Consider the following 16,267-nt stretch of genomic DNA (forward strand, 5'->3'; position numbering starts at 1 on the left):
TCTTTGGAAGAATTGTGTAATTCCTGGAACTTCAAAATTGTATTTCGTTATTTGAGTCATTTCAAAAATTCAAGCATTTGCATTAAATAAAGTATTATAAAATAAAGTTCATGACGATCATAACATGAACCTATAGAAAACGTATTTGAACAATCATTAGTCTAATTGTGATTATTATGTATAACATTTCAGACCAAAAATACTGGCGGGACCTCGCACACGCCGAGCTCGAAGAGGCACTGAACGTTAAGAGAAATGAGAACAGAGCCAAGAATGTTATATTGTTCATAGGGGACGGCATGGGGCCGAACACCATCACCGCCACCAGGATATACAAGGGAGGGGAGGGGTACAGGATGGCTTTTGAGGAGTTCCCACATGTTGGTCTGCTGAAGGTAAGAAGGTCCACGGAACGAACGCCGTCAGCGTGCACGCCGGCCGCCATACGGTGGCTCAATTCAATTCTTTATTTTATTAACAATACAGTATTGTGTTGGAGTATTTTTACATGCGCATTGCATTAAAATAAATGACGTTGGTGGTCGAGGCGTAAGAATTCTTAGTTCTTTGTCTCCAAATGTCGTAAGACGTTTAAGAAGAGTACGTGAGCTGTAAGGAAGAGTACAGTCCCCCACGAAGTGTCAATGTTAATTTTCATGTAGGCTGCATTTCCACTACTTTTTAGGGTTCCGTAGCCAAAAAAACTGAACCCTTATAGATTCGTCATGTCCGTCTGTCGGTCCGATTATTACCAGATATGTGAGCGTTTCTTTATTTCTCAATCTTAGAAAAACTGGGCGTCTTTGATCAACTCTAAGGGCGAGTAATACGTACATAAAATAATTTGATTTGTTACCATGTTAGATACTTATATGAGTACATTAAATTATTTCATAGGTACACAAACGACTTGGTTTGAATGCGTTTGTATGTTATTAGGTATAATTAGGTATAACGCTTATAAATAGAAATTTATATTCTATAAGTTTTAAGCACTTAACAGATTTGAGACTATTTGTTTTAGGTGCAGGCATCTTATAGTTTGTTTATGTTAGGATATGTACCCAGACAGATAACCTTAAAATCATTATAAATATACAATTGTATTTCATTATCTAGGTGTTAACAAGATAAAGCTGATAAAGAAAGTGCAAATTATTAACGTCGAATTACATAATTATATTTGTTTTTCTGTGTAACTGTGTGTGTTGTTTCTGAAGGGCGGTTTGTACATTAAATAAATAGCGACGGCCTTCGAGAAACACCGGGAAGGGAGACGGCATTCATACTATTTCCCCTCTGCAACAACTGTACCTATGGCGGTGCAATGTTGTGACTCGTCCGTACACAAAAAGAGATCGGGGTGTGCGAGATTTTTCTTTGACGTGTGTCATTTTCTATGTATTTGTGTCGTCATTACAGATTGGATTTTGTATGTAGTGAGTGAGAATTGCGAGTGTGTGCACGTATCCCCACACAAAAAATGGCAGAATGATTTGTTCGGTAAGATATCGCTTAGGCTTCTCCCTTCCGACGTGTTGGAAGCCGGTGTTGCTCGAAGGCGACGGCCTATTAAGTCTCCAATACATAATATCGTAACATCTCCTTATATCTATTCTAATTAAGGCGTGTATAGGTAAAAAACTTAAGTAAGTCACCTGTTGTGTGTAGTTGTGACGTGTTCCAATAGACATTTGTTTTGTTTGTGTGTGTCTTTTAAACATGTATTGTCTATTCCAACACGTCACAACTACATACAACAGGTGACTTAAGTTTATTACCTATAGTGATATATTTGACTACTTTGGCTGTCACCATGTATTTGATGCTGACCGTAGGTACAGTGAACCAATTTTACTCCTAAGCCACTACTATAAAACCATGTTGTAATGTATCAATTTGTTTATATTCTACGACAGTGCTTATTGAGTGATTAATGTCTTATATCTAGTAATTAAAGCGACAAGGTTCTATAGTGGTTATTTCAAATTGGTTGACAGTACATGAAACGGCCATGCGTCACAGTGTGGTCGCAGCACTGTCTGTGTGATGAGTAATGACAATGAAAAGTCGTGAGCTAAAATATGATCTAATTATCTATGGCTTTTCGGGGAAGACGAATTAAGGACGATTCACGCTATAACGGTCCGGGCCGAGCCGTTCGTACCGTCCCAAAGCATCACGTGATCACCTATCACCCGTCATAGAAAACGAACTGTCGGAAGCCTCGGCCCAGACTGGAACGTTCTGGTGTACTAAAATAAAGAAAGAAAAAGCATTTATTAGCACAATAACAGTAATCTTGAAATTAAATAAAAATAATTACACAAAATTAGATAAGAAGAAAAATGGTCCTCACACAGCGTGGTGTAACGGTATGAGCCCCATGGCACAATCCATGACGCAGATTTTTAGTAAGGCCCAGTGGATGCACTAGGTGTACTAAATAAACTATTTCTATTTCTATCCTTCCAGACATACTCCGCCAACAAGATGGTCCCAGACTCCGCGTCAACGGCCACCGCTATGTTCACCGGCACGAAGGTCAACCAACGCACCATCGGCGTCGACGCCACCGTCGCAGCTGATGACTGCCCCAAGTCTTTGGATCCTGAGGCGCAGCTGAAGTCCTTGGCTGCTGTGGCACTAGAGGCAGGAAAGAGTGCAGGTAAGAAACTTTAGGAAAGAAATCAAAGGCACAATCAGTTCACAGAATAAATAACTTGTACCGTGTGCCGCTGAAAAACTACCGATGCTGTAGACACTTCTCTGCAGGTAAACTATAGCGAAACTAGGTTAATACCAGTCTGAGAGCTATACATGGTGATGGTCTAGTTTCTTTCATTAAAGGAGTTATATCTTTTTGATCGATTTCACGACACCTTGGCTTTGAAAAAGAGAGAAATTGTGAGAAAATTAGCAGGAAATAGTACAGGTAAACTGGGATCAAGGTCAACCAGCGCACCATCGGCGTCGCTGCCACAGTATCAGCGGATGACTACCCTAAAACTTTGGATCCTGAAACGCATCTGGTCTCTTACTGCTGTAGAGTTACAAGCGGGGAAGAGTGCAGGTAAAACAAGTAGATACATATATGTATTCGTCGAGTTTTGTTCGAGACAAAGAGTGTGGGGATGTTTAGGGATGGTAATGTATATAGATAAAACACATGTGAATCCATGTTCATACATGTCATCCCTATTGTTTTTATTGTATAGATGGCAATCATACGAGTAGGCGTTTCGTCAATAGAAAAAAAAATGAGAATAATAATGTTGACTCCAGGTTTCGTGACCACGATGCGAGTAACCCACGCGACCCCCGCTCCACTTTACGCCCACACTGCTAATCGCCACTGGGAATGCGAATCGGTCATCCCTCAGGAGTCGAGGGCCTGCAAGGACATTGCCAGGCAGCTGGTGGAGGATTGGCCGGGGAGGGATCTACATGTAAGTTTTTATCTTTTTTACCAAAAGGTGCCAAAAGCGTAAGGAACTTACTCATAAGTTTAAGGAATGATATTACCCATAAGTCTCCAGAAATTTTCGAAAATTTTAACAATGTTCTGCCGATTAAAACAAGAAATATTACTTTGCTAATCCGCGAGAAAATAACGTGTTAGTCAATCAGTGCTAACCCGTTATACTTACTTGCGTATTTTTACATGCAATTAATGTTCCCACCCTCCCACCGCAAAAATAAATACGCAAATAAATATAACAACCCACCACCAAAAGTACAAAACTCGACACGTGTTTCGCCTCTCTACGAGGCATCCTCAGGAGATGCTGGTGATGTTGACGGTCTGACACCCGACAACTGACTGAGCTGTCTAGAACGGTCGGCCATATTTATACCTTGACCAGTCCCCCTACTGTGCAAGTGTGAGTGAGATGGAAAAATTCGTAATAACGGCGATGACGCAACATTCAACTGTTCGTTAAGAATCATCCCCCTATTGTTGTACCTAATTATTTCCAACTGTTCCAGAACACTCAAACGCAATCCTTTCTCGCAAACATGTAAAATATCAAAAGAATGATTCTCAGGTAAAGCATGGCCACTGTCTATCAAGTGCTTCGCAAAATTTGACTTTTCTGGATGGTTGTGTCTATATGACGCAACATGCTCCTTATACCTGGTAGTGAAATTACGGCCTGTTTGCCCCATATACACTTTATTACAATTATCACAAGTAAGCTTATAAACTCCAGATTTTTTTCCTTTCTCGATCTTATCTTTCCCATTGCAAAGTTTAGAGTGCAAAGTGTTGTTTGTCCTAAAAGCCACAGGAATGTCGTTAGATTTTAAAATTTTGTAAATTGCATCTGACAATTTGCCAACATAAGTTATGCTCGCTTTGTATTTCTTAATCGGCTCAGAGGATCGTGCAGCATACAACATATTGTTGACTATACTATTTCGCTTTTTTCTGATGATTCCATCCACAACAGACTTATCATAGCCATTCGAAACTGCTAAATGATAAATATTATTTAGTTCAGCTCGATAGTGTTCATCAGACACGATACACGATACACGATAGTGTGTGTGTTCGATAGTGTTGATGTTGACTGTGCCTCTTTCTGATGAACACTATCGAGCTGAACTAAATAATATTTATCATTTAGCAGTTTCGAATGGCTATGATAAGTCTGTTGTGGATGGAATCATCAGAAAAAAGCGAAATAGTATAGTCAACAATATGTTGTATGCTGCACGATCCTCTGAGCCGATTAAGAAATACAAAGCGAGCATAACTTATGTTGGCAAATTGTCAGATGCAATTTACAAAATTTTAAAATCTAACGACATTCCTGTGGCTTTTAGGACAAACAACACTTTGCACTCTAAACTTTGCAATGGGAAAGATAAGATCGAGAAAGGAAAAAAATCTGGAGTTTATAAGCTTACTTGTGATAATTGTAATAAAGTGTATATGGGGCAAACAGGCCGTAATTTCACTACCAGGTATAAGGAGCATGTTGCGTCATATAGACACAACCATCCAGAAAAGTCAAATTTTGCGAAGCACTTGATAGACAGTGGCCATGCTTTACCTGAGAATCATTCTTTTGATATTTTACATGTTTGCGAGAAAGGATTGCGTTTGAGTGTTCTGGAACAGTTGGAAATAATTAGGTACAACAATAGGGGGATGATTCTTAACGAACAGTTGAATGTTGCGTCATCGCCGTTATTACGAATTTTTCCATCTCACTCACACTTGCACAGTAGGGGGACTGGTCAAGGTATAAATATGGCCGACCGTTCTAGACAGCTCAGTCAGTTGTCGGGTGTCAGACCGTCAACATCACCAGCATCTCCTGAGGATGCCTCGTAGAGAGGCGAAACACGTGTCGAGTTTTGTACTTTTGGTGGTGGGTTGTTATATTTATTTGCGTATTTATTTTTGCGGTGGGAGGGTGGGAACATTAATTGCATGTAAAAATACGCAAGTAAGTATAACGGGTTAGCACTGATTGACTAACACGTTATTTTCTCGCGGATTAGCAAAGTAATATTTCTTGTTTTAATTAGCATGGATTTCCGCGAAGTAACGCCTGATTCTATTAATTAATGTTCTGCCGCTTGCACATTGCCACATAAGGAGTACTCCTTATGTAAATAAGAAGGTGCTAAATTAATATTTCAAACCTTTAGATCCTATGTTATCCTGATGATCTTACTCGTGCTTATACATGCTGGTATATTTTCCAGGTGATAATGGGTGGAGGCCGTCAAATGCTGGTCTCCAACTCTTCAGCCCTCGAAGGCGACCCCATCAACTTGTGGGGGTGTTACAGCACGGACGGACGCGATCTCATCCGGGACTGGAAGATGGATAAGGCGCAGCGAGAGTTGAAATACAGCATGGTGCAGAACAATAGCGAGCTGAGCGGGGTCAACTTTGATGATACGGATTATTTGATGGGTAAGTAAATATTATTGGGAAATATAAATTCTATTGCTTATTCTGTGATGGGGACATAATTAAATGGTCATATATAAACCTTATCGCAACGAGATAAGGTCTACCAGGTCTGGAACATGGTCCTGGATTCTAATCCCGGGGCATTTATTTGTGTGATAAGCATAGATTTGATCATAGAATGAGTAATGGGTGTTTTCTTCTGAGGACCTACAACACAAGCATTCTTGAGCTTACTGTGGGGTTAAGTCAATTTATGTATGGATGTCCTGCAATATTATTTATTTATTCAATTATTTTATCTATTTACAGGGATCTTCGCCAACGGACACATGGCATATGAATTCGAGCGGAACCATGGTCCCGAAGGCATGCCGTCGATCAGTGAGATGGTGGAGGCCGCCATTAAGGTGCTGCGGAGGAACCCTAATGGGTACTTCCTTATGGTGAGTAATCATTATAATAATATTAATATCATGACGATCGGTCTGGCCTAGTGGGTAGTGACCCTGCCTATGAAGCCGATGATCCTGGGTTCAAATCCTGGTAAGGGCATTTATTCGTGTGATGAGCATGGATACTTGTTCCTGAGTCATGGGTGTTTTCTATGTATTTAAGTATTTGTAAGTATTTATATATTATATATATCGTTGTCTAAGTAACCTCAACACAAGCCTTATTGAGCTTACTGTGGGACTTAGTCAATTTGTGTAATAATGTCCTATAATATTTATTTATTATTTGGTTGGCTCTTATTATCATTTGCATAAGGTATGTAGATATTGGCATTTCTGGTTAGGTACGCAAAACGTCTGAGAATTAATAATATGCTACGACTTCATATATATTTACCTTTTCTGTGGATATAAGAGGTGGCTAACAAAAAGTTACTTAGGAATATAGGTGCACAAATTGTATTGGCTCCTGACTTGGCATATAAGTGCCTACCTTTTTTGTTCTTCCTCGCGTTGTCCCGGCATTTTTCCACAGCTCATGGGAGCCTGGGGTCCGCTTGAAAACTAATCCCCAGGCACTAGTTTTTTACGACTTGTCCAAAATTTATCAACATTATTACAATCCAAAATGTTGAACTATTTTTTAGGCGATTTAAGTCATAATCAGGAATGAGGCCCATGGTCGTTTGTAATTAACTTTAACATGCTTAATTTGTGTGTCTAAAGTGGCTTTCAGGCCTTGCTGTCGAAGGTTCTCTCTCGTTAGTTTATACTTATTCGTTATTTTTACTATTCATTTGAGGATTCAATCCTTCTCAGGTAGAAGGCGGCAACATAGACATGGCGCACCACCGCGGGCGCGCCAAAACCGCCATCGACGAAGCAGCGGCCTTGGAAGATGCTGTCCGAGTCGCCGCCTCTATGACAGATGAAGCTGATACGCTCCTTGTGGTTACTGCGGATCATACACATACCCTGTCTATTAACGGATATCCGCTTAGAGGGTCCAATATCTTTGGTAAGTAGTATCTGTTACAATAATCGTTTGTTATTATGGTCAGTTTATATTATGATGTATTATTTATTTTGTTAGTGTGAATTTAATTTTTAATGTGAAATAATTATGATTGGTCGAAATTTCGTTTGGATTATTTGTACTGTAATATTTGTTAATATAACAATTTAGTTATTAATGTGACATACATAATGATGACAATTTAATGTAATTTCATAATGACATAATAATATAATATGTAATTAAATATTTGACAGAATATAATATTAGAGTGTATAATCACACGACAATACAATTACATATTAATAATAACACTATTAGCACGTAAGGTGTATCTGTGAGTGCTGGTATGTATGTATAACAACAATAAAACAATATACAAATACGACTGTTTATTACACTATTAGCACGCGTCCACAAACCGGCCATTGATGAAGCATCGGCCAAAGAAGAAGCCGTTCGAATCGCTGCTGCTATGACAGATGAAACTGATACCCTGCTGGTCGTCACTGCGGATCATACCCTGGGTATCCACATAGAGGGTCCAATATCTTTAGATAGTAAGATCTGGTTGCATTTGCACAATCGCAAAAATAGTGAAGAGAATGACGAGGAAATCGCGGCCGCATTTCGTCTGCACTAGCCAGAAGCCTTTACGGCCTTTACGAACCTACGTCCCAATTAGAACTAGTATCTTAAAGACACGATATGAATTCGATAAGTCAGTGTCAAAAGTGACTTTTTGTTGGAAGAAACGTCCTTTTTACACATATCTAATCCATATCGTATCTTTAGCAAATGTTTCACGTATAAGTTCGAATCGGGCCGCTAGTTATCAATAGGTGTTCGATTTGGTTGGGGATATTGGTGTGGTAATTTGTTTAAGGAGTAAGTAGATAGTGGTAACTGTAGTCCATATACGTACGATATTATCTACAGTGGCGAATTTGCCCTAAGGCCCAGTAGGCCCGGGCCTAGGGCGGCAAGACATTAGTGGCCGCTGTCTATATGATGGATGCTGAAAGAGGGGCGGCTAGTAGTTACTACGGGGTCTGGGGCCTAGAGGGCGGCCAACACTGCAAATCCGCCACTACCAAAGATAGTGGTAGTTTCAGTGCGATGTTTTTTTTCGAAGAATAACGAGAACTTTGTGCTTAACCTACGACCTTTAGTTTGAAAACCATACACGCTTAATATCTGTGATCATCCCGTCACCTGTTCTTTATATGAAACTACTTATTTACTTGTAATTTACTTTAAATGTAATTTAATTTAACATCTTAGTATATAATTGGGTAAAATGTTTATGTAGAACCGGCTCGGTGGGTCCCAAGATACAGGCTCAGCCTAGTTTGGGACACACAGGACAGCATTTGTGCAACTTTTACTATGTATTATTTTATGATAATAAATTATTCTAATTATTCTATTCTATTTTCAGGCCATTCCGAAGTATCCCCCTACGACCACAAGTCCTACACGACGCTCTCCTACGGCACCGGCGGGCCGGGCGCCTTGCATTACGAAGTGGAAGACCAGCATGCAGTCCGGAGGGAACCAGGCAACAGTGACGACTTCATGTATGAGCAGATAGCTGGCATCATTCTGGACGAGAACAGCCATGGTGGTGGTGATACGACGATATATGCTAGAGGTATTATTATTATATTATTTATTATACGACATTATTACACAAATTGACTAAGTCCCACAGTAAGCTCAATAAGGCTTGTGTTGAGGGTACTTAGACAACGATATATATAATATATAAATATTTATAAATACTTAAATACATAGAAAACACCCATGACTCAGGAACAAATATCCATGCTCATCACACGAATAAATGCCCTTACCAGGATTTGAACCCGGGACCATCAGCTTCGTAGGCAGGGTCACTACCCACTAGGCCAAACCGGTCGTCAAAGGAATACCTCCTTTACTTGTTTTGTTCTGTCTTTTGCAGTCCATTTGATTTTTAACTCGTTACTGTAAAGAGCATTTATAAGTGCACATTGTCAATGTTACGTTTTCGATTTAATTAAACGACAAGGTAGTAGACTCGAATGCCTAAGTATAAACTACTAGGGCTTCACTGGAACACTCTGTTGGTGCGAAGTGCCAATGTAGTTCAAGTTTCAGATTTAAGCCACAAAATGACAAATTCTCTGATGCATAAGGGTAGTAAAAAGTAGGCAAGTTTTAATTGTAGGCTTTTCTGGGACCAGATATTATGAAGTATAAGATCAGCATATGGTCCGAAAAGAATCGGGGAACAGTGACGACTTCATCTAGGTTCATCTTCTCAGATAGCTGCGGTTATTTGAGATGAGAACAGCTATGGGGGTGCTGATTCCATGATATATGCTAAAGGTACGGACTGGTTCCTGTTTGTTTTGGTCTGTCTTGGGCTGTTTGAGTACCGCGCGCGCGCCCTCAGCGCTTGGACGTGTCACATGTGCGTTATTGTATTTCGGTCAAACAAATAATGCCGCAGTGTAAAAAGTGTAAATTGTTTGTGGCTGCAGCCAAGGACAATTCATTGGTAAAGTGCAAAGGCAGTTGTGACGGGATTTACCATAAAAACTGTGCCCGAGTTGCATTAGTGGAGAACGAGACTTGTGAGGAGTGCCTGCGCCCTGCTAGCAGTCCAAAAATGCAGATACCTAGTACCTCGCCGGTGACCGATTCGGATACAGTGCTTGAGCAAATCAACAAAAAGCTGAATATCCTGAGTGATATGCAAAAGTCGCTTGAAGGCTTAGTTCAAAAAGTCGAGCTGTACGCCGCCAAGTATCAGGAGCTGGCAGAGTTTAAGGAGAAAACTGAAAAGAAAATGTTAGCAATCGAGCAAAAAAACGGATTCCTGGAGAAATGCAACCGAGCCCTAGAGGAAAGAATGTCGGCTTTGGAAGCTAAAAGCAAAGAAAAAAATGTTGTCATAAGCGGATTGGAGAAAATGGACGGGGAAGATACCAAGGCAGTAGTTTATAAGTTAGCTCAAGTATTGAATCTAAATACGGAGAGCATCGTTGAAGCACGACGGGTAGGTGTAGCGAGTGATAAAAACAAGCAGCGGGTAGTCGTGGCGCTCGCAAGCCGCGCCGCGCGCGACCTTTGGCTGCGCCAGCGCAAGCGCCGGACCACCAACTCTGATGTATACGGAAATGAAAGCACTGCCCGCGTCTACATCAATGAGGACCTTACCAAAGCGACCCGCCAGCTTTTGTGGCACGCTAGGACGGAGCTCAGACCGACCTATGCATATATTTGGGTCGTAGATGGCAGAGTTCTAGCACGAAAAGAAGAAGCTGACAAAAAAATTCATAATATACGCACTGAGTGCGACATTCAAAACCTAAAATCGCTTCCAGAGTGATCATACAAATCATACCTACGTTTATTGACCTTTTTTTGTGTGGCCTTTTTTTTTCCAACTGTAGCGTATATAAAATAAGTTGGATCCCCTTACAAATATTATATCTGATATAGACAGTACAAAGTATACGGAAACAGAGGAGTGGCTAAATTATGTCAAGAAACCAGGTCAAGCTATACATATAATACATTTAAACATTCGCTCCCTTAGAAAAAACTTCAATCAGCTGCTTATAACAATAAACAACTGCAAGCAGAACATAGGTATAATTATACTGAGCGAAATAAACATTAACGAAGATGAGATACCTATTTACACCATTGACGGCTATAATATGCACTGGACCACCAGGGAGACTAGGCGTGGAGGAGGCATACTTATCTACGCAAGAAATGACCTAATTTTGAACGCCAGCGTCGTGGATAGCGACTGCGCTGAAATATTGCACGCGCAACTGAAGATAAATACCTATACGCAACTACATGTCATAGTTGTTTACAGACCACCGAACCTCAACAAAATAAGTTTTATTGCCCAGATAATAAATATCATTAACTCCATACCGACTACGTGTGAAGTTATACTTATTGGAGACACAAACATCAATCTTAAGGACCAATCGAACCCAACGGTAATTAACTACACGACAGGAATGGCGGAGTGCGGTATGGAATGCGCGATAAGTGATAATACCCGGGAGCAGATCGTAGAGGGGCGCCTCGTGACGTCATGCATTGATCACCTATGGCTGCGTGCGCGCACCGGCGCCGCCGGCGAGAACCCTCCAGAGGCGTACCTACTGACCTGTAATATTTCTGACCACTATCTTATTGGATTACGGATGCCCTACGGTGATAACGGTAATGAGTGTAACATGAGCTCCGATATTAAGATAAGAAAGCTGAACAATAGGTTGGTGCGTGAAAAATTAGGAGGAGTTAAGTGGGACGATATAGCGTCCATAAAATGTCCTTTGCTCTTATGTACTAAATTGGTAAGTGTTTTTAATAATATATATAGAGAGTCAGAAACTGTGAATAAACCATGTAATAAAAAACGCACTGCGCAACCATGGGTTTCAGCGGACTTGCACAAAATGATTAATAGGCGTGATGAGTTATTTCGCATATGGAAATCGAATCCAAAAAATACGAACTATAGATTGCAATACACTAGATTTAGAAATAAAGTAAATCATTTTATTAATAAAGCCAAAAATGTGTATAGGCAAAATGAACTAATACAATGTCAACATGATAGTAGAAAGATATGGGCCAAGATTAATTGTTGGATAGGAAAAAGTAAGGTTAGTTTGGATGACATTATTATAAAATATTTAGGTAAAGTGCATAGTGTTCAGTATATTTGTGATAATTTCTCTAAGACTTTTACAGAGGAAATACAAAATATTAAACATAATTGTAATGAGAATTTTTTAACTAGATCGAGTTACGTGAGAGAGTCCATGGTAACGCTTCGATTTGTAAACACGAATGCATCTGAGGTTGAGCGAGTTATTGATAGGTTATCATGTCATAAGTCACCGGGAGCGGACGGTATTAGGGTCGAGGATGTCAAATGTTTTAAGGTACAGTTGAGTCCAATTATTGCTGCATTTATTAATATGTGCGTGTCGAGGGGTGTTTACCCAGAAGAGCTTAAGCTCGCTCTAATTAGGCCTATTTTTAAACAAGGGTGTCATTTAGATTTTACCAATTACAGGCCGATTGCTATTCTTTCTGTCATTAATAAGATTACAGAAAAAATAGTAGTCCGCCAGATAACAGATTTTTTGGAAAAACACAACATCATTTCTGATGCGCAACACGGCTTCAGACGTGGCCGGAGCACCGCCACTGCACTTGCAGAGTTCACAGACTATATAAACGAGTGCCTAAATGAGAAAAAGCAGTTGGTGGCGGTGTTTATCGACTTCAAAAAAGCATTTGACACCCTCGACCACTCTCAGCTCCTGCAGGCCATGCACGAGTGTGGCGTGCGGGGCCCGCTGCTGGCGTGGCTGCGCGCCTACCTGGCGGCGCGCGCGCTGCGCACGGTGGTGTGCGGCCGGGCCAGCGAGTGCGCCTCCGTGCGCTACGGCGTGCCCACCGGCTCGGTCTATGGTCCTGTCGGCTACATCATGCACGTAAATAGTCTATGTAATGTGGTAAGTGACTGTAAAATGTATATGTATGCGGACGATACGTGCATGTTGTATGCAGACAAAGACGTAACGGTTGCGATGCAAAAAGTTCAGAAGGATTTAGAAAACGTAATTAAGTGGGCTCACGATAATGGCATTATTATAAACCTTAGCAAAACTAAATGCATGTATATACGCTCGCCATATTGTAGAACAGAAAAGGCTCAGCTAAGTGTGATTGGGCATGATTATGATTGTTTACATAAAGCGGGGCGGGATTGCAGGTGCAACGAAATCGACTTTGTAGAAAGCTATAAGTACCTTGGGTTGACAGTAGACTGTCACATGTCTTGGTCAGCGCACGTAAATAACGTATGTGACAAACTTAGATCTGTGCTCGGAAAATTCTATCATTTACGAAGTATAGCAAACAGGGCCACATTGTATACATTATATCACGCACTGGTAGATTCCATATTATCTTACGGTCTAAGCAGTTACGGTCGGACTTTCTCCTCGTACCTAGACAGAATTAAAGCAATTCAGATCAGATTTTTAAAATTCTTAGTAGACAAAAAAACAAAACGGTCATGTAAAAACAGTTACGATAGACTTTTTTCGATTTGTAATGTATTACCAGTACATGAAAAATGCTCACTACTCATAGCCTTAGAACAATATAGACGTGACGAGTTCAAAAAACCATTAAATCATAAACTACAAACAAGAAGCGTTACCAAGGAACGAACTCATCGTAAACTATTGATTCCAAAAACTTGTAACTATTTTGGGAAGCGGACTAGGAAATACTTGGTGCCCATGATCTTAAATAATGTTACCGATCAAGTTAGATCCTGTCATGATGTGTCCAAAGTTGTGTATAAAAAGAGGCTAAAGAAATCACTATTGGACAGGTTCGAGCAGAATTCTTGACTCGCTTATGTTATCTTAACTAAGTCACTAAGTATATATACTTAACTAAGTAATATAGATCTTTTTTATGTAAGAAAAATGTCACTTCTGTGGACAATATTACTAAGGAAAAGGATTAGGAATACTAAGAATAACTAATCAGATGGATCCCAGACCCGGTGTGGAGCCTTTCCACAGTCAAAAGTCATTAGCATAACGTATATTTAAAAAAGTTAAGATTACTACGACAATTTCTGTGGGAATGTTCTGTGGTGGGTCTATGGACAGGCTTGTTTCGCTTATATGTGTAAAATCATTTATTGACAAGGGTTCTACAGCGACTAAACTAAACCAATAACTAGCTTAAACTTAGCAGTTATTTTAATTTACAATGTTAATGTTAGCTTGAATTACATAATACAATGACCTGTGATCAATAACAGTATGTGATAATCACTCTGTAGTTTAAGTTTTAACATACCAAGGTTTCAATATACATACGTATGCAAAAGCGGCTATAGTTATTAATATTTACAATACTAGTTGATGGAGGGTAGATTTAGTTTTTTTTTTTCTGCCAACAAACTGTACTGCAGTTTGGCAGATTAGTAGTTTAAGGCTTTTTGTAATCTTCTTTTGATTCAAATAAATTAAAAAAAAAAAAAAAAAAAAAAAAAAGTGTCTTGTCATCCTTTCATAGTTTTAACTCGTTGCGACTTACGACGAGAGTATCGTTTGAAACCACCTGTTTTATGTAGACCGAAGTCTCAATGTCAACTACAAGTTTCCAATTTAACCCCTCGTATGCAGCCTGTCAAATTTCATTGTAAAAGTGACCTTAGCATTTAAGATAATAGATTTCAATTCCCACGCACGGATCCGTGCCTAAGCATACGAGAGGTTAAGCCACGAGGTGGCAAACTAAGTATGAACTGTTATTAGGTTATATTAAGTTAGTAAGTGGTAACTGCAACAGAGTCGAAGGCCATTGATGAAGAAACAGTCAAGGACTTTTTGAGACTTGAAGAGCCACAATTATTTCTAAGATAGGATTAGGACAAGCGGTTAGGTAATAAAAAATCTGTCGTGTCATTTCCAGGTCCAAAAGCGCACCTGTTCCACACCGTGCACGAGCAGCACTACGTGTTCCACGCGCTGTGCCGCGCGGCGCGGCTCGGCGCCCACGCCGCCGACGCGGCCGCGCGCGTTGCGCTTGCGCTCACTGTGTTACTACTCGCAAGCGTTGTACATTTACTTTGTTAGCTAAAATTTAATTTAGGACAAAATCTTAGGCAAAAGGTTAAGTTTTTAGACTGTCAATGAACATGTAGGATTGTAAAATATATTTTTTGACTAAGAATCGCAATCTTATAAGTATAGATAGATGAAACTACTAAAGTATTTTACAATAGGTGACTTAATATATTTATTTTTATAGAATTCAATCTCTTGTTTTATTTACTACTTAACTTTCTAAGTATTGGATATATGTATACAGAGGATTACTAAAACCAACTTAAATCTAAAACAGGCTCTTTAGGCATTGTACCAAGGATGCTGGCGGCATTTCCTCCTTGTATCGCAATACTGATACGTTCTTCGATTTCTGAAATAAACTTGTGCGCGTTGGGACCCCATGGACCTACAGTTTCAACGCGAAATGATACAAAATGGTAAGTAGCTTCTAAGTGAATTGCAAAATCTGTTCGTAAAATTGTGATCGTAAACATTTTAGAAGATTAGGTTAGGTTTTCGGAAGGTTTTACAACACTGGAAAAAAAAGATTAAAAAACCGGCCAAGTGCGAGTCGGACTCGCGCACGTAGGGTTCCGTACCATCTAAAAAAACGGCAAAAAATACGTTTGTTGTATGGGAGGCCCCTTAAATATTTATTTTATTCTATTTTTTTAGTATTTGTGGTTAACTGTGAACATTTCAACTGTCTAACTATCACGGTTCATGAGATACAGCCTGGTGACAGACGGATGGATGGACGGACAGCGGAGTCTTAGTAAGTAATAGTACGGAACCCTAAAAAAGGATTTTGTTTTCTGTGGTTTACAAAGACCAACTTAGCGATGCACAGGATTTATCCCCATTTTATAAATGTATCAGGTTACAGTTTTATAGACGCAGAATGGCAACATTAATGCGATTGACACTTGCTTGTCCAATGATGACCTGGGCTCCTACCGGGAAAATCGAAGTTCGTCAATTGCGGGCATTTTTCTCTGTCACTCTAATTACGTCTTAGTAAGAGTAAAAGAGAAAGATCCCCGCAATTTGCGAATTTCGGTTTTCGCGGTAAGCCCCCTGCCTTTTGAGTCAGACAAGTGTTGCCAGTGTAGTAAAATTGTACCTTATAAAATTGGATAGGTATATCATATAGTCCGGGAAACCATATTGTCTGTAAAAAAGGCAAATTTAAATA

General features: G+C 39.8%; 1 protein-coding gene across 2 annotated transcripts in view; it reads left to right on the plus strand.

The window, feature by feature from the left end:
- The window catches only part of LOC133525430 (alkaline phosphatase), an 86,936-nt gene that overhangs the window by 7,848 nt on the left and 62,821 nt on the right, over positions 1-16,267 (plus strand). The window contains exons 2-9 of one of the 2 annotated variants that reach the window (XM_061861678.1): positions 193-395; positions 2,476-2,668; positions 3,286-3,449; positions 5,722-5,935; positions 6,245-6,378; positions 7,207-7,405; positions 8,844-9,056; positions 14,936-15,281. In XM_061861678.1, coding sequence (XP_061717662.1) covers positions 193-395; positions 2,476-2,668; positions 3,286-3,449; positions 5,722-5,935; positions 6,245-6,378; positions 7,207-7,405; positions 8,844-9,056; positions 14,936-15,099 — 1,484 coding nt within the window. In that variant the 3' untranslated portion in view covers positions 15,100-15,281. Of the gene's footprint in view, positions 1-192; positions 396-2,475; positions 2,669-3,285; positions 3,450-5,721; positions 5,936-6,244; positions 6,379-7,206; positions 7,406-8,843; positions 9,057-14,935; positions 15,282-16,267 lie in introns of those variants that run through there. The other variant, XM_061861679.1, reaches the window with a different exon arrangement.

The sequence above is a fragment of the Cydia pomonella genome, chromosome 15 (assembly GCF_033807575.1).
Source record: "Cydia pomonella isolate Wapato2018A chromosome 15, ilCydPomo1, whole genome shotgun sequence".
Lineage (NCBI taxonomy): Eukaryota > Metazoa > Arthropoda > Insecta > Lepidoptera > Tortricidae > Cydia > Cydia pomonella.